General features: G+C 39.2%; 1 protein-coding gene across 1 annotated transcript in view; it reads right to left on the bottom strand.

Moving 5' to 3' along the window:
- AGBL3 (AGBL carboxypeptidase 3) overlaps positions 1-25,327 on the bottom strand; it is a 101,162-nt gene extending 75,835 nt beyond the window's left edge. The window contains 4 exon segments of the mRNA XM_081532968.1: positions 7,723-7,908; positions 22,832-22,892; positions 23,794-23,901; positions 24,858-25,327. Of these exon segments, the coding sequence (XP_081389094.1) occupies positions 7,723-7,908; positions 22,832-22,892; positions 23,794-23,856 (310 nt within the window). The 5' untranslated portion in view covers positions 23,857-23,901; positions 24,858-25,327.
- Positions 25,328-25,788: the final 461 nt, after the last annotated feature.

Below are 25,788 nucleotides of genomic sequence, written 5' to 3'. Positions count from 1 at the left end.
ACTGGAGCCCATTATACAAAGTGAAGTAAGCCAGAAAGAAAAACAACAATACAGTATACTAATGCATATATATGGAATTTGAAAGATGGTAACGATAACCCTATATGCGAGACAGAATAAGAGACACAGATGCATAGAACAATTTTATGGACTCTGAGGGAGAAGGTGAGGGTGGGACGTTCTGGGAGAATAGCATTGAAACATGTATATTATCATATGTGAAACAGAACACCATTCCATGTTCAATGCATGAGACAAGGGCTCAGGGCCGGGGCAATGGGATGACCCAGAGGGATGGGATGGGGAGGGAGGTGGGTGGGGAGTCCAGGAAGGGGAACACATGTAAACCCATGGCTGATTCATGTCAATGTATGGCAAAAACTATTACAATATTGTAAAGTAATTAGCCCCCAACTAAAATAAATAAATTTATAAAAAAAAAAAAAAAAGAAAGTTAAAAAAAAAAAAATTAAGCTAGAAACAAAAGTTCAACTAAGTTATACTAACAGGTTCAGTAAATCTCATGCCAGCCACTGTGGTCATAATGATTAACCCAAATTAACAGAAATAAGGTGTAAAGCACATTAAAGAGTAATATAAAATACAGTTTTAATTAAGCCATAAAGAGCTGTAACTAAAATAAAAAGAGACTACGAAAGTGACTTTATTATTTCCTGATTACACAACAGCTAAGACCCAAATTGGGATTAGATACCCCACTATGCTTAGTCCTAAACCCAAATAATTACAGGAACAAAATTATATGCTAGAGTACTACTAGCAGCAGCTCAAAACTCAAATGATTTGGTGGCACTTCTCACTCCTCTAAAAGAGCCTGTTCTATAATCGATAAAGCCTGATAAACCTCACCAACCCTTGCTAATGCAGACTATATACCACTACCTTCAGCAAACCCTAAAAAGGAGCAAAAGTAAGCATAACTGTTATACATAAAAACATTTGGCCAAGGTGTAACTTACAGAATTGGAAGAAATGGGTTGCATTTTCTCCTTCAAGAATTTATGTTCACCAAACAAACATTTTTTATGAAAGTGAAAAACCAAAGGAGGATTTAGTAGTAAATTAAGAATAGAGTGCTTAAACTGAATGAGGCCATTAAGCATGCACACACCAACCATCATCCTCCTCAAGTATTGTAATCATTTCCTATAATCTGATAGCAAATACTAATCATACGAGAGGAGACAAGTCATAACAAAGAAAACATAACGGAAAGTGTGCTTGGATAAATCAAAGCATAGCTTAAATAATGCACCCAGTTTACACCTAGGCGATTTCATAATTTATGAATACTTTAAATTAAATCTAGCCCAATACCCTTCTCTATTCTACTAGTATAAGCAAACTAAAATATTCATTCAACATTCAAAGTGTAGGAGATAGAAACTTAATATTTTCTGGTACTATAGAGAAAATATTGTTAGGGAGTGATGAAGCCTAAAAAGTAACAAAAAACTAAGTTTATCCCTTGTACCTTTCACATAATGATTTAACTAGCAAGCATTTAACAAAGAGAACTTAAGTTAAATATCCCAAAACCAGATGAGCTACTTATGAACAGTTTATTAGAACAAACTCATCTATGTAGCAAAGTAGTGAGAAGATTCTAAGGAGCCTGGTGACAGCTGGCTGTCCAGGAAAAGAATTTCAGTTCAACTTTAAAAATTACTAAAAATCTTTTATAAGTTTTACTGTATTTTTAAATGTTAGTCTAAAAAATGTATAGATTTTTAGAAATGGGTACAACCTTATCTAGAGAGTAAAAATAAGCAACACCATCAGTTCAGTTGCTCAGTTGTGTCCGACTCTTTGCGACCCCATGAACCGCAGCACGCCAGGCCTCCCTGTCCATCATCAACTCCCGGAGTCCATCCAAACCCATGTCTGTTGAGTTGGTGATGCCATCCAACCATCTCATCCTCTGTCGTCCCCTTCTCCTCCCACCTTCAATCTTTCCCAGCATCAGAGTCTTTTCCAATGAGTCAACTCTTCGCATCAGGTGGCCAAAGTACTGGAGTTTCAGCTTCAACATCAGTCCTACAAATGAACACCCAGGACTGATCTCCTTTAGGATGGACTGGTTGGATCTCCTTGCAGTCCAAGGGACTCTCAAGAGTCTTCTCCAACACCATAGTTCAAAAGCATCAATTCTTCGGTGCTCAGCTTTCTTCACCATCCAACTCTCACATCCATACATGACCACTGGAAAAACCACAGCCTTGACTAGACGGACCTTTGTTGACAAAAGTAATGTCTCTGCTTTTTAATATGCTGTCTCGGTTGGTAATAACTTTCCTTCCAAGGAGTAAGTGTCTTTTAATTTCATGGCTGCAGTCACCATCTGCAGTGATTTTGGAGCCCAGAAAAATAAAGTCAGCCACTGTTTCCACTGTTTCCCCATCTATTTGCCATGAAGTGATGGGACTGGATGCCATGATCTTAGTTTTCTGAATGTTGAGGTTTAAGCCAACTTTTTCACTCTCCTCTTTCACTTTCATCAAGAGGCTCTTTAGTTCTTCTTCACTTTCTGCCATGAGGGTGGTGTCATCTGCATATCTGAGGTTATTGATATTTCTCCTGGCAAACCTGATTCCAGCTTGTGCTTCCTCCAGCCCAGCATTTCTCAATTGTGCTAATTTCACACACTAGCAAGGTTATGCTCAAAATCCTTCAAACTAGGCTTGAGCAGTACAGGAACCAAGAACATCCATATGTACAAACTGGGTTTAGAAAAGGCAGAGGAATCAGAGACCAAATGGCCAACATTCACTGGATCATGGAGAAAGCAAGTGAATTCCAGAAAAACATCTACTTCTGCTTTATTGACTATGCTAAAGCCTTTGACTGTGTGGATCATAACAAACTGGAAAATTCTTAAAAAGATGGGAGTACCAGACCATCTTACCTGTCTCCTGAGAACCAGTATGCAGGCCAAGAAGCAACAGTTAGAACCAGACATGGAACAATGGACTGGTTCAAAACTGGGAAAGGAGTACAAAAAAGTTGTATACTGTCACACTGCTCACTTAACTTATATGCAGAGTACATCATGTGAAATGTCAGGATGAATAACCACAAGCTGGAATCAAGACTGCTGGGAGAAACAACAACAATCTCAGATATGTAGATGATACCACTCTAATGGCAAAAAGTGAAGAGAAAGTAAACAGCCTCTTGATGAGGGTGAAAGAGGAGAGTAAAAAAGCTAGCTTAAAACTGAGAATTCGTTCCCCCCCAGGAACGAAGCCTGCCACCATATCGTGCCCACCATCAGCTGCACATGTGGAGTATCATTCCAGGACCTTGCCTCACACAAGCAGATTCTTTACTGTCTGAGCCATCAGGGAAGTCCAGGGGTGGCCTCAGACCTTCCTTATAACTGGACAGGGCATTGCTGCCTTGTCTCTCTCTCTGTGAACCCGGTTACAAGTTGTTTTATTTGGCGATCTTAACTAAGGACTGTAGCCTGGGAGATAGCCTCTGATAGCTCTAAAGAACTACTCTGAAGAGAGATCAAGCCCTGAGCCTCTGGAGTGGGAGCACTGACTCCCAGACCCTAGACTACCAGAGAACTAACCCTAGGGAGTATCAAATAGTGTGAACTCACACAAAGGAAACCACTTGAATACAAGACCCGGCATCATCCAACCACCAGTAGCACCCTGTGCAGGATGCCTCATCTAAAGAACAAACAAAACAAAAATACAAACCCAGTCATCAGCAGACAGGATTACTACCTCATTCAGCCTTGCCCATCAGAGGAAAAACAAACAAAAACTCAGCACAAATCTCACCCTATAGGAAGCTTACACAAACCAATGGACCAACCTTAGGAGGGAAGAAACCAAAAGAAAGAAAGAGTTCAACCTTTAAGCCTGGGAAAAGGAGACCTCAAACACAATAAGTTAAAAAAAATAACAAAAAGGCAAAGAAATACTACACAAATGAAGGAGCAAACTGGAAACACAGAAGTCCAAATAAATGAAGAGGAAATAGGCAAACTACCTGAAAAAGAATTCAGAATAATGATAGTAAAGATGATCAAAAACCTTGAAAACAAAATGGAGAAAATACAAGAATCAATTAACAAAGATCTAGAAGAATTAAAGAGTAAACATACAGAGACAGACAACACAATTACTGAAATTAAAAATACTCTAGAAGGAATCATAGCAGAATATCTGAAGCAGAAGAACGAATCAGTGAGCTGGAAGATAACATGGTGGAAATAACCTCTGAAGAGCAGAATAAAGTAAAAAGAATGAAAAGAACTAAGGATAGTCTCAGAGACCTCTGGGAGAATATCAAATGCACCAACATTCGAATTATAGGGGTCTCAGAAGAAGAAGAGAAAAAGAAAGGGTATGAGAAAATTTTTGAAGAGATTATAGTTGAAAATTTCCCCAGTATGGAAAAGGAAATAGTCAATCCAAGAGGCACAAACATTCCCATCCATACAGGATAAACCCAAGGAGAAGCACGCCAAGACATATACTAATCAAACTAACAAAGACTAAACACAAAGAAAGAATATTAAAAGCAGCAAGGGAGAAGCAACAAGTAACATACAACGGAAACCCCATGTGCTTAACAGCTGATCTTTCAGCAGAAACTCTGCAGGTCAGAAGGGAGTGGCAGGATACATTTAAAGTAGTGAAAGGGAAAAATCTGCAACCAAAATTACTGTACCCGGCAAGGATCTCATTCAAAATTGATGGAGAAATAAAAGCTTTTCAGAAAAGCAAAAGTTAAAAGAATTCAGTACCACCAAACCAGCTTCATAACAAATGTTAAAGGGACTTATATAGTCAAGAAATACAAGAGAAGAAAAAAGATCTGCATGCACACTGAGGAAACCAAAATTGAAACAGACATGTGTACCCCAATGTTCATCACAGCACTGTTTACAATAGCCAGGACATGGAAGCAACTTAGATGTCCACTGGCAGACAAATGGATAAGAAAGCTGTGGTACATATACACAATGGAATATTACTCAGCTATTAAAAAGAATGCATCTGAATCAGTTCTAATGAGGTAGATGAAACTGGAGCCTATTATACAGAGTGAAGTAAGTCAGAAAGAAAATCACCAGTACAGTATATTAATGCATATATATGGAATTTCAAAAGATGGTAACGATGACCCTATATGCGAGACAACAGAAGAGACACAGATGTAAAGAACAGTTTTTTGGACTCCGTGGGAGAAGGTAAGGGTGGGATGATTTGAGAGAATAGCATTGAAACATGTATATTATCATAAGTGAAACAGATCTCCAGTCCAGGTTCAATGCATGAGACAGGGTGCTCAGGGCTGGTGCACTGGGATGACTCTGAGGGATATGATGGGGAGGGTGGTGGGAGGCGGGTTCAGGATGGGGAACACATGTACACCCATGGCTGATTCATGTCAACGTATGGTGAAAACCACTACAATATTGTCAAATAATTAGCCTCCAATTAAAATAAATAAATTAATAAAAAAAAAAAGAAAAAAGATCTACAAAATCAACCCCAAACAATTAAGAAAATGGCAATAGGAACATATACATCAATAATTACTTTAAATGTAAATGGATTAAATGCTCCAATCAAAAGACACAGACTGGCTGAATGGATACAAAAACAAGACCCATATATATGCTGTCTACAAGAAACCCACTTCAGACCTCAAGAAACATATGGACTGAAAGTGAGAGGATGGAAAAATATATTCCATGAAAATGAGAGGCAAAAGAAAGCTGCAGGAGCAATCCTCCTATCAGACAAAATAGACCTTAAAATAAAGAATATTACAAGAGATAAGGAAGGACATTACATAATGATCAAGGGATCAATCGAAGAGGAAGACATAACAATTGTAAATATCTATGCACCCAACATAGGAGCACCTAAACACATAAGACAAACACTAAGAAATATCAATAACCTCAGATATGCAGATGACACCACCCTCATGGCAGAAAGTGAAGAAGAACTAAAGAACCTCTTGATGAAAGTGAAAGAGGAGAGTGAAAAAGTTGGCTTAAACCTCAACATTCAGAAAACAAAAATCATGGCATCCAGTCCCGTCACTTCATGGCAAATAGATGGAGAAAAAGTGGAAACAGTGTCAGACTTTATTTTGGGGAGCTCCAAAATCACTGCAGATGGTGATTGCAGCCATGAAATTAAAAGACGCTTACTCCTTGGAAGGAAAGTTATGACCAACCTAGACAGCATATTAAAAAGCAGAGACATTACTTTGCCAACAAAGGTCCGTCTAGTCAAGGCTATGGTTTTTCCAGCGGTCATGTATGGATGTGAGAGTTGGACTATAAAGAAAGGTGAGCACCAAAGAATTGATACTTTTGAACTGTGGTGTTGGAGAAGACTCTTGAGAGTCCCTTGGGCTGCAAGGAGATCCAACCAGTCCATCCTAAAGGAGGTCATTCCTGGGTGTTCATTGGAAGGACTGATGTTGAAGCTGAAACTCCTATACTTTGGCCACCTGATGCGAAGAACTGACTCATTTGAAAAGACCCTGATGCTGGGAAAGACTGAAGGTGGGAGGAGAAGGGGACGACAGAGGATGAGATGGTTGTATGGCATCACCGACTCAGTGGAGTTGAGTGTGAGCAGACTCCGGGAGCTGGTGATGGACAGGGAGGCCTGGCGTGCTGTGGTCCATGGGGTCACAAAGAGTTGGACACGACTGAGTGACTGAACTGAACTGAACAGACACAAAAGGAGAAATTTACATTAACACAATAATTGTAGAAGACTTTAACACCCCACTCACACCAATAGACAGATCATCAAAATAGAAAATTAATAATGAAACACAGTTTTAAATTATACATTAGATGAGATGGAGCTCATTGATATCTTCAGGACATTCCACCCAAATGCAGAAGAATATACCTTCTCAAATGCACATACAGCATTCTCCAGGATAGACCACATCTTGGGTCACAAATCAAACCTCAGTAAATTTAAGAAAATTGAAATTGTATAAGCATCTTCTCCGATCACAATGCTATGAGACTAGATATCAACTACAAGAAAAAACTGTAAGAAACAGAAACACATGGCAATTAAATAACATGTTTCTAAATAACTAACAGGTTACTGAAGAAATCAAAACGGAAATCAAAAAATTTCTAGAAACAAATGACAATGAAAACACGACAACTTAAAACCTATGGGATGCAGCAAAAGCAGTTCTAAGAGGGAAGTTTATAGCAAAACAATCCTACCCCAAGAAGCATGAAAAACATCAAATAGACAACCCTAACTTTCACCTAAAACAACTAGAAAAAGAAGAACAAAAAGACCCCAAAATCAGTAGAAGGAAAGAAATCATTTTTTAAGTTGACAATGGCTATTATCCAAAAACCAAAACATAGTGTTGACAAGGATGTGGAAAAAATGGAATTGAATTGAAAAGTAAGTATAAATATAGACTAGGTTTCAAAGACTTCACATTAAAAAATGTAAAATATTTAAAATATATTTGGAATAAATAAAATATATTTTAAAGTCAATTTCACTTTATCTTTTTAAATGTAACTACTAAAAGATTAAAAATTATATACATGGTTTGTGTTATATTTCTGCTGGAACATACTGTTTAATGCCAAGAGTGTTTTTACTGAAGTCAAGTTTGGCACAGTAAGTCTGCCAATGTTTGAATCCCCAAAACTTGCTAAGAACATACCAATATGTTTGACTTTTTCATCAATGACCTCACAGTGGTATGGCCACCGTGTTGGGCTCAGTGGACCAGAAGAAGAGACACCATATAAATCTCGTGGTTCACGAAGTCGTGGCACCCATCTCCCTAGCTGATATTCCAATAGTATCTGTGTAGTCCGGGGGAAAAATGGGTCACTAATAGAGTCAGCTGAAAAAGGATTCAAACACAATCATGAGTGATAAGAAGGAAAACCCCAATTCCTATAATTGTTTTACACAGTCTATTTTTTTCTAATAACATTAATTTATGAATACTTGTGGATATTGTTATAAAATGTTATATTTCATGGCATTTTAAAAAATAAAAGATTAATGAAATTTTAAAATAATTTTCACAATAGCTAGAGAATAGCTGTTGACCTTATATAATATTAATTTATGCTAAATTCTCACTGCTACTCCAAAGATACTTGTTTCTTACAATTTTTCTAGCAAACTGTCTATGGCTAAGCCTTCTTAAACTTAATCAAACTGAGGCTGCAACATTTGTCTAATGCATTAAAAGACACACACTGACCTTAATTCCTGACCACCTACTGGAACTATATTCTCCAAGCTTGCTAGTGAACTCTGAGATACAATGTCTCCATTCTCATTCCAGGGTCACTATGTGATATAACCCCAGGAACATATTTGCATAAAGTACAGTGGGGTTGTCCCAGGTAGGTAAGGCAGTGGCCATCTTTTTATGGGATAATTATGGACCAACAATTTGATGTTGATAATCATCCCTCTTTAAGCTCTGTTCCCTTGTTTTTTTTTTATGAGAACCAGTAGTTTTATGAGAACCAGTTCCTAGTTTTCGATTTTCCACATACTTGGTTCTCCATTTTGTCTCACTGATTCCTTTGCTCTTTCACCTCTGAAATATGGGTTTTTAGATTTAATTCTTGGCTATTTTTTGTACAATAGCAGATATACCAATTGGACTAGGAGTCAGACAAACTGAGTTCTATTCTACCACTCTGTTTTTATATGCTTTTGGTTGGCCAGTGCAGCCTCTTTGAACATAAATCTTATTATATGCAAATAAGGGGTAATATTACCTTCCCTTGCTACTTCTCAGGACTTTCACTTGGATCCATTTATCCAACAGTTATTAATCATCTAGCATTCCATTGTGTGAACAGACATTTTGTCTAATTTACAGTATGCCTCAAAAATGACAAGGTAGCTATTTATGAGTTAGAAAATAAAATTAGATTTGTACCTCTTACTATTTTGTAAATTCATACAGAAATTAAATACAAAAATTCAAACAAGTAGGTAAAAGGACTCAGAGGAAATTTAGAATATTATATTAATGACCTTGGCATACAGAAGGTCTTTATAGCTTAAACAGATATAAAAATAAAGAGCCATAAATAAGTAACAATAAACTTAACATCAAAATAATTCTAAGTAACAGAAACAATGTAAACAAAGTTAACAAAGAATCACTATGAATGGGCAATTCATAATAAGGTAGGATATAGTCAAGCATAGGAAACAATTCTCAATTTCTGTAGCAATCAAGAAAATGTTAGCTAAAATAGTGAGTTACCGTCTTTCTTCCAACAGATAGGCAAAATTTTAAAGAGAAAAATGTGGGGGAAGAAGTCTGCAAAATGGTACTATAAATTTTCTATGAGTATGGGTATAGGTATGTATACAAATGAAAAGAAAAAGGTCTAGAAGGGTACATGCCAAACTGAGAACAGTGGTTATCTCAAAAAGGAAGATCTGTTTCAGGATGGTGGTGAAATGATCAAAAAAAGAGATAAAAACCTTATCTTCAATTTCAGAGTATCTCTGATATGTGACTATTTAGAAGAAATATTTTAATGTATATTTGAAAGTACTCTAAAACAGTGTAAAAATTTTAAAAATCAAGTATACATCAAGATGGTCATATACATGTACATTTGCAAATGAATGACTTTATTATAGACACTATTCACACAGGCGTACTTCATTTTACATAAGGATGTATTTCCAAAACATAATGTTCAGGAAAATTAAAATTTGAATCATACTGTAGTTGCATTTAAAGAACTAATTATTTAAAGAAACGTCAAGGTGGAATTTCCTGGCATTCCAGTGGTTAAGACTATGCTCCCAATGCAGGGGGCATGGCTTGGATCCCTGGTCAGGGAACTAAGATTCTGCATGCCATGACACAGCATGGCCAAAAAAAAGAAGAAAGCAATGTCAAGGTAAATTCTTGTGTTAAGTGAAGTCCTCTATAATGACCACTTTCATTTAGTTTATATAAAAATCAAACAAACCTTAAAAGTTTGAACTTCAGGGGAAGATCAAGATGACAAAGTAGGACCATGAGGTGCTCACCCCTCCCAACAAATACATGTAAAAAAACCTCCATGTGGCACAATTCTCAGAGAAGACTAACTGGAAACTGCCAGAAGGTTTCCTATACAACTAAAGCAGCAAGAAAGACCTTCATGTAACCCGGTAAGACAGATAAAAAGGGCACCAAGTCAGGTAGGACTTGTGCCTCTGAGAGGGATCTGTAAGGAAGAGAAGGTTGCATGGGCAGACCCTTACCCTGGGGAGGGAGCAGACAGACTCACACTCAGGGCATCCTAGTCCTGGGTCCTGCACAAGGAGACAAGCCCCCTTGCCTGCTGGGAAATCCACTGAGCCAGAGAAAAGGGCTGGAGGAACCTAGACTCTAGCTGTGAGGGGTGCACATGAGTTTGACAGTCAGGGTGGAGAGAGCCTTGTACTAGCAGCTACTGCCTTGCTGCACTTCCCAAACCGAAGGGGTGACCATGCTGTCCCCACTCACTCCATACCACAACCTGGCATCAGATAAGGGCAAAGATTTTGTCTAACTACACAGAATCAGACCAGGGTGCCTGGGGGTGATGCAGGCAGAGCTGTGAAGACCACTGTTAGTGTGTATACACCAGGCAGTGCCACAAGAATGTGTGAAGAAGCTAAATGCCAAAACTTGGGTACACAGGCCATGGTCAAGAATACGCCACAATCTGTTTCCCAGTGACTGCGCTCGGGCTCCGTCCACCCCACACTGCAGCTCAGTGCCAGATGCGGGGCAGACAGGTCCAGGGAGAAGTGTGCCAGAGAGGCAGCCCACGTCACAAGGTAGCAGCACAGCCACCTCAATTCCTCTAGCCACAATGTCCACGTCCTCAGCCCCCACACTACAGCCCTGTACTAGATCTGGGACAAACACAATGGACAAAGGGATGTGACTTTGAGCTGCTTCTGAGAGGAACTGCAGATATTTACACAAGTGATGCACAAATGCACTGTGACCACAACAGCACACTTGCTTCAGCAATCACCTCCTTTAGGAAGGGGCATACACTCAAGGGTAATGGAGCCTTATCCGACCCAACCCTCAGGACTTCTACTCCAAAAACTGGCGAGCAGACAGAACCCAACTAGGCAATGATGACCACAAAGAAAGAGGAGACCCTAGCTTACATGGAGCACAGCCTCTAGACACTACAAAACCAATCACACCTCTTCACTTATCAAGGGGTCAAGTGACCCAGCTCCAAGTTCAAAAAGGAAGTTATAAAAATGCTAAAGAAATTAAGAAAGATTATCATTAGAAATCCAAATCACTGTAACAAGGAACTAGACTATAAAGACAAACCAATTAAAATTAGCTAATTCAACTGCCAACATAAAAGCCAATCCAGAAGCAATGAATAGCAGACTAAGTGCCACTGAAGAATGAACAAGTGATTGGAAGGTGGAATAATGGAAATTACCCAATCAAAACAGGAGCATGTGTGTGTTAGTCACTCAGTAGTGTCCAACTCTTTGTGATGCCCTGGTCTGTCTCTGGAGTTCTCTAGGCAAGAATACTGGAGTGGGTTGCCATTCCCTTCTTCAGGAGATCTTTCTGATCCAGGGATCAAACCCGGGTCTCCTGCATTGCAGGTAGATTCTTTACCATCTGGGCTAGAAGAGCAGATGGAAAGACAAAAAAAAAAAAAAAAAAGCAACATACGAGACTTAATGGGATAATATAAAGAGTGCCAACCTATGCATAAAAGGGGCTCCAGAAAGAGAAGAGAGAGAAAAGGGGATCAAAAATGTATTTGAAGAAATTATGGCTGAAACTTCCTGAAATCTAAAGGAGGAAACAGATATTCAAGTACAGGAAGCACCAAGTGTCCCAAACAAGATGAACACAAACAGATCCATATCAAGACATATTATAATTAAAGCAGCAAAAGTTAAAGACAAAGAGAAGATTCTAAAGGCAGGAAGGGAAAAACAGTCAGTTACAAGGGAACCCCCATAAGGTTAATTTCTCTGCAGAAACTGTGCAGGTCAGAAGGGAGTGGCATGATATAGCCAAAGTCCTGAAAGAGAAAATCCTGTAACCTGGGATACTCCACCCAGCAAGATTATCATTTAGAATAGATGGAGAGAGAAAGAATTTCTCAGACAAGCAAAAACTAAAAGAATACAGCAACACTAAATCTAAACTAAAAAGAATATTGAAAGGACTTCTCTGATAGAAAAGAAGCCAAGTATCTATAGGAAAGGGAAAATCACAACAGGAAAGGCAAATATACAAAAGGACTGAAGATCACTTAAATAAGCCAGTACATAAACCAAAAACAATCTAAAAAATCCTATAAAATCTATTATAACTATAATTAATGCTAAAAGGATAAGCATGAGGATATAAAATACAACATCAAAATCATAAAATGCTGGCAGGAGAGTATAAAAATTTAGATCTTTTAGACTGTGTTTAAACTTGTATGGGGATTCCCTGGTGGCTCAGATGGTAGAGTCTGCCTACAATGTGGGAGACTCGAGTTTGATCCCTCGGTCAGGAAGATCCCCTGGAGAAGGAAATGGCAACCCACTCCAGTATTCTTGCCTGGAAAATCTCATGAACGGAGGAGCCTGGCGGGCTAGAGTCCATAGGATCAGAGAGTGGGACATGACTGAAGCAACTTGCTTTCTTCTTCTTTCTTTCTTTAAACTTGTATGACTATCAGTTTAACATGACATTCCAAAAAGCTGTTCTAAGAGGGAGTTTACAGCAATACAGTCTTACTTCAAAAAACAATAAAAATCTCAAACAACCTAACCTCATACCTAAAGCAACTAGAGAAACAAGAACAAACAAAACCCGATGTTAGTAGAAGAAATCATAAAGATCAGAGCAGAAATAAAAGAATCAGAGACACAGAAAACAACAGAAAAGCTCAGCGAAACTAAAAGCTGGATCTTTGAAAAGATAAACAAAATTGATAAATCTTTAGCCAGACTAATCAAGAAAAAAAGGAGGGCTCAAATCAATAAAATTAGAAATGAAAAAGGAGATGTTACAACAGACACTAAAGAAACACAAAGGTACATAAGAGACTACTACAAACAACTATATGCCAATACAACAGACAACCTAGAAGAAAGGGACAAAATTCTTAGAAAGGTACAACCTTCCAAGACTGAACCAGGAAGAAACAGAAAATATAAATAGACCAATCGCAAGTACTGAAATTGAAACAGTGATTAAAAGACTTCCAACAAACAAAAGTCCAGGAGCAGATGACTTCTATTATCTTCAGGCAAATTCTATCAAACATTTAGAAAAGTTAACACCTATCCTTCTGCAACTCTTCCAAAAAAATTCCAGAGGAAGGAACACTCCCAAGCTCATTCTATGAGACCACCATCACTCTGATACCAAGACCATACACAGATACCCACCCCCCATACACACGTCTCACACACAAAATTACAGGCCAATATTACTGATGAACACAGATGCGAAAATCTGCAACAAAATACTAGCAATCCAAATCCAACAATATATTAAAAGGATCATACACCATGATTTATGCCAGGGATGCAAAAATTCTTCAATATCTGCAATTCTTCACACTGCAATAATGCACTGTGATACACCACATTAACAAACTGAAGAATAAAAATTATCATCTCAATAGATGCAGAAAAAGTATCTGACAAAATTTAACAGCCATTTATGATAAAAAAAACTCTCTAGAAAGTGGGCATAGACCGAATTTACCACCATAATAAAGGCCTCTGTAACAAACCCACAGCTAATATCATTCTCAAGGGTGAAAAGCTAACGGCATTCCCTCTAAGATCAGGCATAAGGCAAGGATGTTCAGTGCTGCCACTTATTCAACATAGTTTTGGGAGTCCTAGTCATGGCAATCAAAGAAGAAAAAAAAATAAAGAGGAGTCCAAATTGGAAAAGAAGTAGTTAAAACCGTCACTGTTTGCAGATAATGTGATGCTATACATAGAAAATCCCAAAGATGCTACCAGAAAAGTACTAGAGCTCAATGAATTTGGTAAAGTTGCAGTATACAAAATTAACACACAGAAATATCTTGCAGAAATCCCTATACACTCACAATGAGAGATAAGAAAGAAAGGAATGAAACAATTCCATTTACCATCACATCAAAAATAATAACCTACCAAAGGAGACAAAAGACCTGTACTCTGAAAATTATTAATATAAGACACTTACGAAAGAAATAGAAGATGACACAAACAGATGGAAAGATATATGATGTTTTTGGATCAGAAGGATCAATATTGTCAAAATGACTATACTACCCAAGGCAATCTACAGATTCAGTGCAATCCCTATCAAATTACCAATGGAGTTTTTCACAGAACTAGAAAAAAAACTTTTTCCAGTTTGTATGGAAACACAAAAGACCCCAAATAGCCAAAGCAATCCTGAGAAAGAAAAATGGAGGTAGAGGAATCAGGCTCCCTGACTTCAGACTACACTACAAATCAGTATGGTACTGGCACAAAACGCTGATGCTGGGAAAGGCTGAAGGCAGTACAAGAAGGGGACAACAGAGGATGAGATGGTTAGATAGCATCACTGACTCAATGGACATGAAATGTGAGCAAACTCGGGGAGATAGTGGAGGACAGAGGAGCCTGGCATGCTACAGTTTCTGAGGTCACAAAGCTTCAGACATGACTTAGTGATTGAACAACAACTGGCACAAAAATAAACACGTACATCAATGGAAAAAGACAGAAAACCCAGAAATAAGCCCCTACCCTTATGGTCAATTAATCTATGACAAAGGAGGCAAGAATATACAATAGAGAAAAGACAACCTCTTCAATAAGTGGTGCTGGGAAAACCAGACAGCTACATGTAAAAGAATGAAATTAGAAAGTTCTCTAACACCATACACAAAAATAAATTCAAAATGGATCTTCCTGACCCAGGGATCAAACCTGGGTCTCCTGCAATGCAGTCAGATTCTTTACGGTCTGGGCTGCCTAGGAAGCCCATAATTTATGTGATTATATGCTAAAGAGAGATGTTAGAATTACAGAAACACCCTGCATTGATTATTTGCTTACTCATCTAAGACAGCAGGGATGAGCTGCTTTATTCTGTAGTAAACATGGGACTGTTTTCATTTCTTGACTCTTTTCTGTTAATCTCCATCAGTTTTTGGATCATAGGAAACTATGTTCAGGCCTCTGAGATTGGGCCCACCCTGACCAAGGAGCAGGCTTGGTGGGCTGCAGAGGGCATGATGGAGGCGTTCACGTCCTCTTTCCTGTGCCGTAATCACTCAGGCATGACTTCAACTTAAGCTTCAAGCCTTTATTCTACACCACAAACAATCCCCCATAAATTAAAACACATCAATCTCTTTGCGGACAGTGTCTCTTGAGTCTGGGCCAGTCTTCCCCAGGAGGTGGAGGGATACCCACACTTCTAGGGGTATCCTGAGGTTTCTATCAGAAAAGTCTGCTCAGCATCTTGCATTCTGGCAACGGAGAGCTTCAGCCTCCAGCCTCAGTTCAGCCGATCAGTTGTGTCTGACTCTTTGCGACCCCATGGACTGCAGCACACCAGGCTTCCCTGTCCTTCACCAACTCGCGGAGCTTGCGCAAACTCATGTCCATTGAGTCGGTGATGCCATCCAACCACCTCATCCTCTGTCATACTCTTCTCTTCCTGCCTTCAATCTTTCCCAGCATCAGAGTCTTTTTCCAATGAGTCAGCTCTTCACATCAGGTGGCCAAAGTATTGGAGTTTCAGCTTCAGCATCAGTCCTTTCAATGAATATTCAGGACTGATTTCCTTTAGGATTGACTGGTTGGATCTTCTTGCAGGCCAAGGGACTCTCAAGAGTCTTCTCCAACACCACAGTTCAACAGCATTAATTCTTCGGCACTCGGCTTTCTTTACAGTCCAACACTCACATCCATATATGACTACTGGAAAAACCATAGCTTTGACTAGATGGACCTTTGTTGGCAAAGTAATGTCTCTGATTTTTAATATGCTGTCTAGGTTGGTCGTAACTTTCCTTCCAAGGAGCAAGCGTCATTTAATTTCATGGCTACAGTCACCATCAGCAGTGATTTTGGAGCCCAATTAAATAAAGTCAGCCACTGCTTACACTGTTGCCCATCTATTTGCCATGAAGTGATGGGACCAGATGCCATGATCTTAGTTTTCTGAATGTTGAGTTTTAAGCTAACTTTTTCACTCTCCTCTTTCACTTTCATCAAGAGGCTCTTTAGTTCTTCTTCACTTTCTGCCATAAGTGTGGTGTCATATACATATCTGAGGTTATTAATATTTCTCCCGGCAATCTTGATTCCATCTTGTGCTTCATCCAGCCCAGCATTTCGCATGATATACTCTGCATATAAGTTAAATAAGCAAGGTGACAATAAACAGCATTGAAATACTCCTTTCTCGATTTGGAACCAGTCTGTTGTTCCATGTCCAGTTCTAACTGTTGCTTCTTGACCTGCATACAGGTTCCTCAGGAGGCAGGTCAGGTGGTCTGGTATTCCCATCTCTTTAAGAATCTTTCCACAGTTTGTTGTGATCCTCATAGTCAAAGGCTTTGGTGTAGTCAATAAAGCAGTAGTAGATGTTTTTCTGGAACTCTCTTGCTTTTTCGATGATCTAGTGGATGTTGGCAATTTGATCTCCGGTTCCTCTGCTTTTTCTAAATCCAGCTTGAACATCTGGAAGTTCATGGTTCACATACTGCTGGAGCCTCACATGGAGAATTTTAAGCATTACTTTGCTAGCATGTGAGATAAGTGCAATTGTGCAATAGTTTGAACATTCTTTGGCATTGCCTTTCTTTGGGATTGGAATGAAAACTGACCTTTTCCAGTCCTGTGGCCACTGCTGAGTTTTCAAAATTTGCTGGCATATTGAGTGCAGCACTTTTCCAGCATCATCTTTTAGGATTTGAAATAGCTCAACTGGAATTCCATCACCTCCTCTAGCTTTGTTTGTGGTGATGTTTCCTAAGGCCCACTAGACTTCCCATTCCAGGATGTCTGGCTCTAGGTGAGTGATCACACCATTGTGGTTATCTGTGTCATAAAGATCTTTTTTGTATAGTTCTTCTGTATATTTTTGCCACCTGTTCTTAATATCTTCTCCTTCTGTTAGGTCCATACCATTTCTGTCATTTACTGTGACCATCTTTGCATGAAATGTTCCCTTAGTATCACTAATTTTCTTGAAGAAATAAAAAACTAAAAATAGAACTACCATATGCTCAAGCATCCCTTCACGAATCAACGCCTTGTCTTGACGAAAGAGCTTGAATAACTCAAAGAAGCTACGAGCCATGCCGTGCAGGGCCACTCAGTACAGATGGGTCATAGTGGAGAGTTCTGACCAAACGTGGTCCACTGGAGGACAGAATGACAAACCACTCCATACAGTATTCTTGCCTGGAGAAACCCACAGACAGTAAGAAAGGGCAAAAATATACAACCCTGGAAGGCGAGCCTGTCAGGTTGAGAGGTGTCCAATATACTACCGGGGAAGAGCAAAGGGCAATGACTAATAGCTCCAGAAAGAATGAAGCAGCAGGCCAAAGCAGAAATAACACTCAGCTGTGGATGTGTCTGATGGTGAAAGTAAAGTCCTATGCTGTAAAGAACAATATTGCATAGGAATCTGGAATATTAGGTCCACAAATCAAGGTAAATTGAACATGGTGAAGAAGGAGATGGCAAGAGTGAACATCAACATCTTAGGAATCAGTAAACTAAAATGGATGGGAATGAGCAAACTTAATTCAGGGGACCATTATGTCTATTACAGTGGGCAAGAATCCCTTAGAAGAAATGGAGCAGAATAGTAAGGAGAGATAAGGCGGCCTTAAATGAATACTGCAAGGAAGTAGAGGAAAAAAATAGAATGGGAAAGACTCAGAGAGCTCTTCAAGAAAACTGGAGATATCAAGGGAACATTTCATGCAAGGACAGCACAATAAATGACAGAAATGGTAAGGACCTAACAGAAGCAGAAGGTATTAAGAAGAGGTGGCAAGAATACACAGAAGAACTATACAAAAAAATGTCTTAATGACCCAGATAACCATGATGGTGTGGTCACTCATTCACCTAGAGCCAGACATCCTGGAATGGGAAGTCTAGTGGTCCTTAGGAAGCATTACTATGAACAAAGCTAGTGGAGGTGATGGAATTCCAGCTAAGCTATCTCAAATCCTAAAAGATGATGCTGTTAAAGAGCGGCACTCAATATGTTAGCATTTTAGAAAACTCAGTTCAGTTCAGTTTAGTCGCTCAGTCGTGTCCGACTCTTTGCGACCCCATGAACTGCAGCATGCCAGGCCTCTCTGTCCATCACCAACTCCCGGAGTCTACCCAAACCCATGTCCATCGAGTTGGTGATGCCATCCAACCATCTCATCCTCTGTCATCCCGTTCTCCTCCTGCCCCCAATCCTACCCAGCATTAGGGTCTTTTCCAATGAGTCAACTCTTTGCACGAGGTGGCCAAAGTATTGGAGTTTCAGCTTCAACATCAGTCCTACAAATGAACACTCAGGATTGATCTCTTTTAGGATGTATCGATTGGATCTCCTTGCAGTCCAAGGGACTCTCAAGAGTCTTCTCCAACACCACAATTCAAAAGCATCAATTCTGCGGTGCTCAGCTTTCTTCACCGTCCAACTCTCATATCCATACATGACCACTGAAAAACCACAGCCTTGACTAGATGGACTTTTGTTGGCAAAGTAATGTCTCTGCTTTTTAATATGCTGTCTAGGTTGGCCATGACCTTCCTTCCAAAGAGTAAGCGTCTTTTAATTTCATGGCTGCAATCACCATCAGCAGTGATTTTGGAGCCCCCCAAAATAAAGTCTGACACTGTTTCCACTGTTTCTCCATCTACTTCCCATGAAATGATGGGACCAGATGTCATGATCTTAGTTTTCTGAACGTTGAGCTTTAAGCCAACTTTTTCACTCTCCTCTTTCACTTTCATCAAGAAGCTCTTTAGTTCTTCTTCACTTTCTGCCATAAGGGTGGTGTCATCTGCATATCTGAGGTTATTGATATTTCTCCCGGCAATCTTGATTCCAGCTTGTGTTTCTTCCAGCCCAGCGTTTCTCATGATGTACTCTGCATAGAAGTTAAATAAGCAGTGTGACAATATACAGTCTTGACATACTCCTTTTCCTATTTGGAACCAGTCTGTTGTTCCATGTCCAGTTCTAACTGTTGCTTCCTGACCTGCATACAGGCTTGGCCAAAGGGCTGAAAAAGGTCAGTTTTCATTCTAATTCCAAGGAAAGGCAGTACCAAAGAATGTTCAAACTACCGCACAATAGTGCTCTTTTCACATGCTAGTAAGATTATGCTCAAAATTCTTCAAGCCAGGCTTTAGCAGCACATGAACTGAGAACTTCCAGATGTACAAGCTGCGTTTCAAAGAGGCAGAAGAACCAGAGATCAAACTGTCAACATTCACTGGGTCATACTGTCAACATTCACTGGGTCATAAAGCAAGCAGGGAAATTCCAGAAAAACATCTACTTCCACTTCATTGACTATGCTAAAACCACTGACTGTGTAGATAACAACAAACTGGAAAATTCTTAAAGAGATGGGAATATCAGATCACCTTACCTGTCTCCTGAGAAATCTGTATGAGGCTCAAGAAGCAATAGTTAGAACCTTACATGGAACAACTGACTGGTTCAAAATTGGGAAAGGAGTATGATAAGGCTGTATATTATCACCCTGTTTATTCAACTTATATGTTCCAGTAGTACAAAACCTGCCTGCCAATGCAGGAGACTGTAAGAGATTTGAGTTTCATCCCTGGGTCAGGAAGATCTGGAGAAGAGCATGGCAACCCATTCCAGCATTCTTGTGTGGAGAATCCCATGGACAGAGGAACCTGGTGGGCTACAGTCCACAGGGTTCCAAAGAGCTGGACATGGCTGAAGTGACTTAGCACACATGATTTAGCACACACACATGCGGAGTACATCATGCAAAATGCCAGGATGGATGAATCACAAGCTGGAATCAAGAATGACAGAACAAATATCAATAACCTCAGATATGCAGATGATACTACTCTAATAGCAGAAAGTGCAGAGGAACTAAAGAGCCTCTTGATAAGGGTGAAAGAGGAGAGTGAAAAGGCTGTCTTAAAACTCAACATTCAGAAAACTAAGATCATGGCATCTGGTCCCATCACTTCATGCAAATTGAAGGGGAAAGTAGAAACAGTGACAGATTTTATTTTCTTGGGCTCCAAGATCACTGTGGATAGTGACTACAGCAATGAAATTAATAGACTTGCTCCTTGGAAGGAAAGCCATGTCAAACCTAGACAGCGTATTAAAAAGCAAAGACATCACTTTGCCCCCAAAGGTCCGTCTAGTCAAAGCTATAGTTTTTCCAGTAGTCAATATGGATGTGAGAGTTGGACCATAAAGAAGGCTGAGCATCGAAGAACTGATGCTTTTAAATTGTATTAGAGAACAGTTTTGAGAATCCATTCAACCGCAAGGAGATCAAGCCAGTCAATCTTAAAGGAAATCAACCCTGAATATTCATTGGAAGGAGTGAAGCTGAAGCGCCAATACTTTGGCCACCTGATACAGAGTCAACCCACTGGAAAAGACTCTGATGCTGGGAAAGATTGAATGCAAAAGGAGAAGTGGGTGGCAGAGGATGACATGGTTAGATAGCATCACCAACTCAATGGACGTGAATTTGAGCAAACTCTGGGAGGTAGTGAAGGACATGGAAGCCTGGCGGGCTTTAGTCCATGGGGTCACAAAGAGTTGGACTTAATAACTGAACAACAACAACAACATCATGATCTGGCAATCCCACTCCTGGGCATACATGCAGAGAAGACCATAATTCGAAAAGATAACGCACCCCAGTGTTCATTTCAGTACTATTTACAATAGCCAATGGAAGCAACCTAAACGTCCATTGACAGAGGAATGGATAAGATGTGGTACATATATACAATGGAATATCACTCAGCTATAAAAAAGAACAAAATAATGTCATTTGTAGCAACATGGATGGACCTAGATATTATTATACTAGGTGAAGTAAGTCAGACAAAGACAAACATCCTATGTATCACCAATATATGGAATCTAATTTTTAAAAATGATACAAACGAACTTATTTATGAAACAGACTGATAGATTTTGAAAACAAACATGGTAACCACAGGGGAAATGTTGTGGGGGAGGGATAAATAAGAAACTTGTGGTTACATACAGACAGCACCATATGTAAGACAGATAACCAGCAAGGACCTACTGTACAACACAAGGAATTCTACTCAATATTCTGTAATAAACTTTATGAGAAAAGAATCTGAAAAAGAAATGAATATATGTATATGTATTACTGAATCACTTTGTTGCACACCTGATACTAACACAACACTGTAAATCAACTATATTCCAATAAAATTTAAAAACAAACAAAAAGAACCCCAAACAATCTAGTCAAAAAATGAACAGAAGACTTAAACAGATATTTTTCCAAAGAAGACACAGAGATGGCCAACAGGCACAGGAAAAGATGCTCACAACTGATAATATTAGAGAAATGTAAATCAAAAGCACAATGAGGTTATCACCTAACACAGGTCAGAATGACTATCATCAAAAAGTTTGCAAAGAATAAAGCCAGAGAGGGTGTGGAGGAAAGGGAACGCTTATACACTGTTGGCAGGAATGTAAATGGGTGCAGCCACTATGGAAAACAGTATGGAAGTTTCTTAAAAAGCTACAAATAGAACTATCATATGATCCAGCAATCCCATTCCTGGGATTTATATCCAGAAATAACTAAAAGTCTAATTAAAAAAGAGACATGCATCCCAGTGTTCATAGCAGCACTATTTATAATAGCCTAGACTTGGAAGCTACCCAAGTCCCCATCAATAGATGACTGATTTAAAATATAGTGTATATAGATACATATATATAATAAAATGTTACTCAGCCATAAAAATGAATGGAATATGGCCATTTGAAACAATATGGACCTTGAAAATACATGGATGGACCTCGAAAATACATGGATGGACCTTGAGAACATTATACCTGTATGTGTGTAAGCCCAAGTTCCTTATTTATCCCTCCTCCACATTTCTCCTGTGGTAAACATGTTTGTTTTCAAATATCTATCAGTCTGTTTCTGTTTTGTAAATAAGTTCATTTGTATCATTTTTAAAAATACCTGTGAAGTAAGTTAGACAGAGGAAACAAATTTCAATATGGTTGATATGTGGAATCTAAAAAACAATACAAATGAATCTATATACAAAACAGAAACAGATTTATAGACACAGAAAACAAATTTATGGTTATCACAGGGGAAAGGAAGGGGGAGGGATAAATTAGGAGCATGGGATTAACAACCTACTATACATAAAATAGATAAAAACAAGGCTTTACTGAATAACACAGGCAATTACATTATCTTCTAATAACCTATAATGGAAAATAATGTGAAAAACTATATATATTATATATATAACTGAGTCACTTTTCTGTATACCTGAAACAGAATATTGTAAATCTCCTATACTGCAATTAAAAAAAAGTTCAAACTCCAAAATACTTGTATAAAAATACATCTCTCCTTACCAATAACAGAATAATAATTCCTGTATTATTCACTCTTCTTTTTCTAGCTTTCTCTCATTTTTCATCTACTTAAGGTCTTATCAGAAAAAGAAGGGAGAATATATGAATAATTTCAAACCTGTTAAAAGTGCACATTGATGGATGTCTTCATTTACAAACTTCACAAAGGTATCCTCATCCTAAAACAAGAGAATTTTAAAATATTTCTATTTTAAAAACAGCTTTCCAATCCAGAAATATTTTACATCTTAATACTTAGAACTGAGTGTGTCTTTAATCTTTAATAAATGAAAAAATTAAAGGATTATTATCAGCTGTTGGTCTCAAAGCACCCAACACTTTGAATATCCTGAAACAAAGTTTTCATCTTTTATTTCTCTTCTTCCACAAGGCAAGGCCATATTAATGATTGTAGAGAAGGAATAGTTTAAAGATTCTTAGTAAACCTGGCAAAACAACTTAAGTTCAATATAAAATTAACCGGAAAATGGAAGAAAAACAAGAAACCCAGAAAGCAGTGGACTTAAATGGGTTATACCTCATTTGGGGAGTTTATTTTGGGACCTTAACTTACACAGGTAATTTATACTTTACTAAAATGTGAAGGGAATTTCTTAGAAATATGTGCTAGGATGAGAAGAAATATTTTTAACTACTGCTAAATTATTTTGTTTGGAAAGAAAAACTACTGTTTCTCCCCTCCCCGCTTTCTTCCTCCATGTAATTTTGCTACATCATTGCCACGTGAAACCTATTATGGTGACACACAGTAGGTTTAAAAATAGGAGGTCCCCAAAAAAAATAAAAATAAAAATAAAAATAGGAGGTCCCACTATTAAGATAATTCAGAGAAGTCTTGCCCAAAATACTTTCTCAAAAAACCCCAATATAGATTCTCTTTTTACATAAGGCATACTGCACACAGTAAAAGCTTTGCTTTCAATCAATTTATTCCCCAACTTGAGTGACAAGTGATTTAAGTATCCAACTGATTGTTAGTCAATTGAATTTATAATATTTTTACTGGGAATTTGTATTTTACAACAAGTTTTAAGTAGGATAAAGTTGAGAAAAACATACTGATTCATCTTCATCACTGATTGTTCTGTCTGAATAGTCTTCCTTTTCTGAATCTTCTGACATCTCTTCCAATATCTGGCTTGAAATTTCTTTTATTATGTAGGTCAGCTGTAAAACAATTTGTAAGGAACTTGTTTGGTAGTTTTCTTTGTAAGCACACATTAAATGTTTACCCCCAAATATATTCAATTTAATTAATAGTGACAACAGGTTTCTCTATAAAGTAAATTAGGACACAGCTAATTAAACCTTTAATTTCAAAGATTTAACGACATTTTCTATTTTTATTAGAGACAAAAATCACGAAAGAAAAAACAAGTAAATAATTTAATTGAAAAAGAAATTTCCAGGGTACACAGCCAAATCATTTACATCCTCTATTTACAGTGAAATACCACACAGCGATAGAAAGTTCAGAATGAGCCTGAGGCATGAAAAAAAAAATCATGAATCAAAGAAAATTTACAGTTACTGATTCAGGCATTGAATTTCAACAATATAGTTAATATTTTTTCCGCGTAACTTTCATTTGACCAACGGTTCAAATGAAAATAGGCTTTAATTCTCTGTATTTTGGTTGATATTCTGTAGATACTGTCCGTTCTAAATATTCGGTCGTAAGTCTTCCTGGAATTTCAATCGTTATCAGAAAGCTGTACTGACAACGACCACTAATCCTCCCTATACGAGTATCCTCCTAAATGGTAAAGACAATAACATAATAGAAATCGCTTGTCAAGAGTCTACTATTTTTTGAGAGACTAAAGGAATTTACTAATTTTGAAACTACTGGTTTACGCTCTTTTCTACAAAAAGGGTTTTAGAGCGTGGACTATATAAAGACGCTCTTTTCTACAAAACGTGTTTTAGAGCGTGGACTATATAAAGCCCAAGCTCCATAGCGAAAAGCTATGAATGCAACAGAGAAGTCTGTCTTATGGGTGATACCTTCAGTAGTAAGAGACTAAACGTTCCGTTTGGGGACCACAACTCCAATTTTGGAAAACTAGACTGGTATAAATCTTGGTTCTGTCTTTTTACGTGAAAATATGAGGCACACCAACCTGCTGCGGGGTAAAATTCGAGCGGCAGGGCCGCCACAGACACAGGCGGATCTAAGGTGCGCTCCCTCCACGCGCGTCTTCTACCTCAGCAGCGACACAGCCGGCACCGCCCCGCCCCGCCCCGTCGTGCGGAGGCCGGCCGCGGGCAGGAACAACTTGCTCGGCGGGAAGGACAGCGAAGCCACAATTCCCGGGGAGGAGGGCGGCGGGGGGGGTGGTGGTGGTGGCAAGTGTTCCTCCCACACTCACTTCGCGACCCAGCAGTGGAGGGAAGGGCGCATTTTCTCGGGCGCGCTCTTTCCCCTTAGGGACTGTCCTCCCTCGGCACTTCCCGTCTCGGCCACCTCCTCCTCTCCCCGAGTCTCCGGCCAGGTCAGTCGTCCCGCGGCCCGGCCAGCCGCCCCTTCAGTGCCGGGAGCCGCAGCTCTGCCCAAGACGCCAACAGCCCAGACACTGGATAATACGCTACTGCAGTTGAGCATGCCCCGCCACGCCCTTCACCTCGCGGCTCGCCCCACTCGTTACCAGGGCAACAGGGTCACCCTCGCGAGACCTCGGGCAGACCTAGCTACGCTGCAGTTCAGCTGAAGTAAAGGGAAAGCTATACCTGGATGGCATCACTGACTCAATGGACTTGAGTTTGAATAAGCTCCGGGAGTTGGTGATGGACAGGGAGGCCTGGCGTGCTGCAGTCCATGGGGTCGCGGGAAATCGGACACGACTGAGGGACTGAACTGAACTGAAAGGGAAAGCTATAAAGAAAGCTCAGAGTCGAAGAATTGACGCTTTGAACTGTGGTGCTGGAGAAGACTCTTGAGAGTCCCCTTGGACTGCAAGGAGATCCAACCAGTCCATCCTAAAGAAAATCAGTCCTGAATATTCATTAGAAGGACTGATGCTGAAGCTGAAACTTCAATACTTTGGCCACCTG

This window comes from Giraffa tippelskirchi, chromosome 10 (genome assembly GCF_054371585.1).
Source record: "Giraffa tippelskirchi isolate mGirTip1 chromosome 10, T2T-mGirTip1v1.2.pri, whole genome shotgun sequence".
In the NCBI taxonomy this organism is placed as follows: Eukaryota; Metazoa; Chordata; class Mammalia; order Artiodactyla; family Giraffidae; genus Giraffa; species Giraffa tippelskirchi.
The sequence above is the reverse complement of the archived record's forward strand: the minus strand, read 5'-3'. Positions and strand labels throughout refer to the sequence as shown.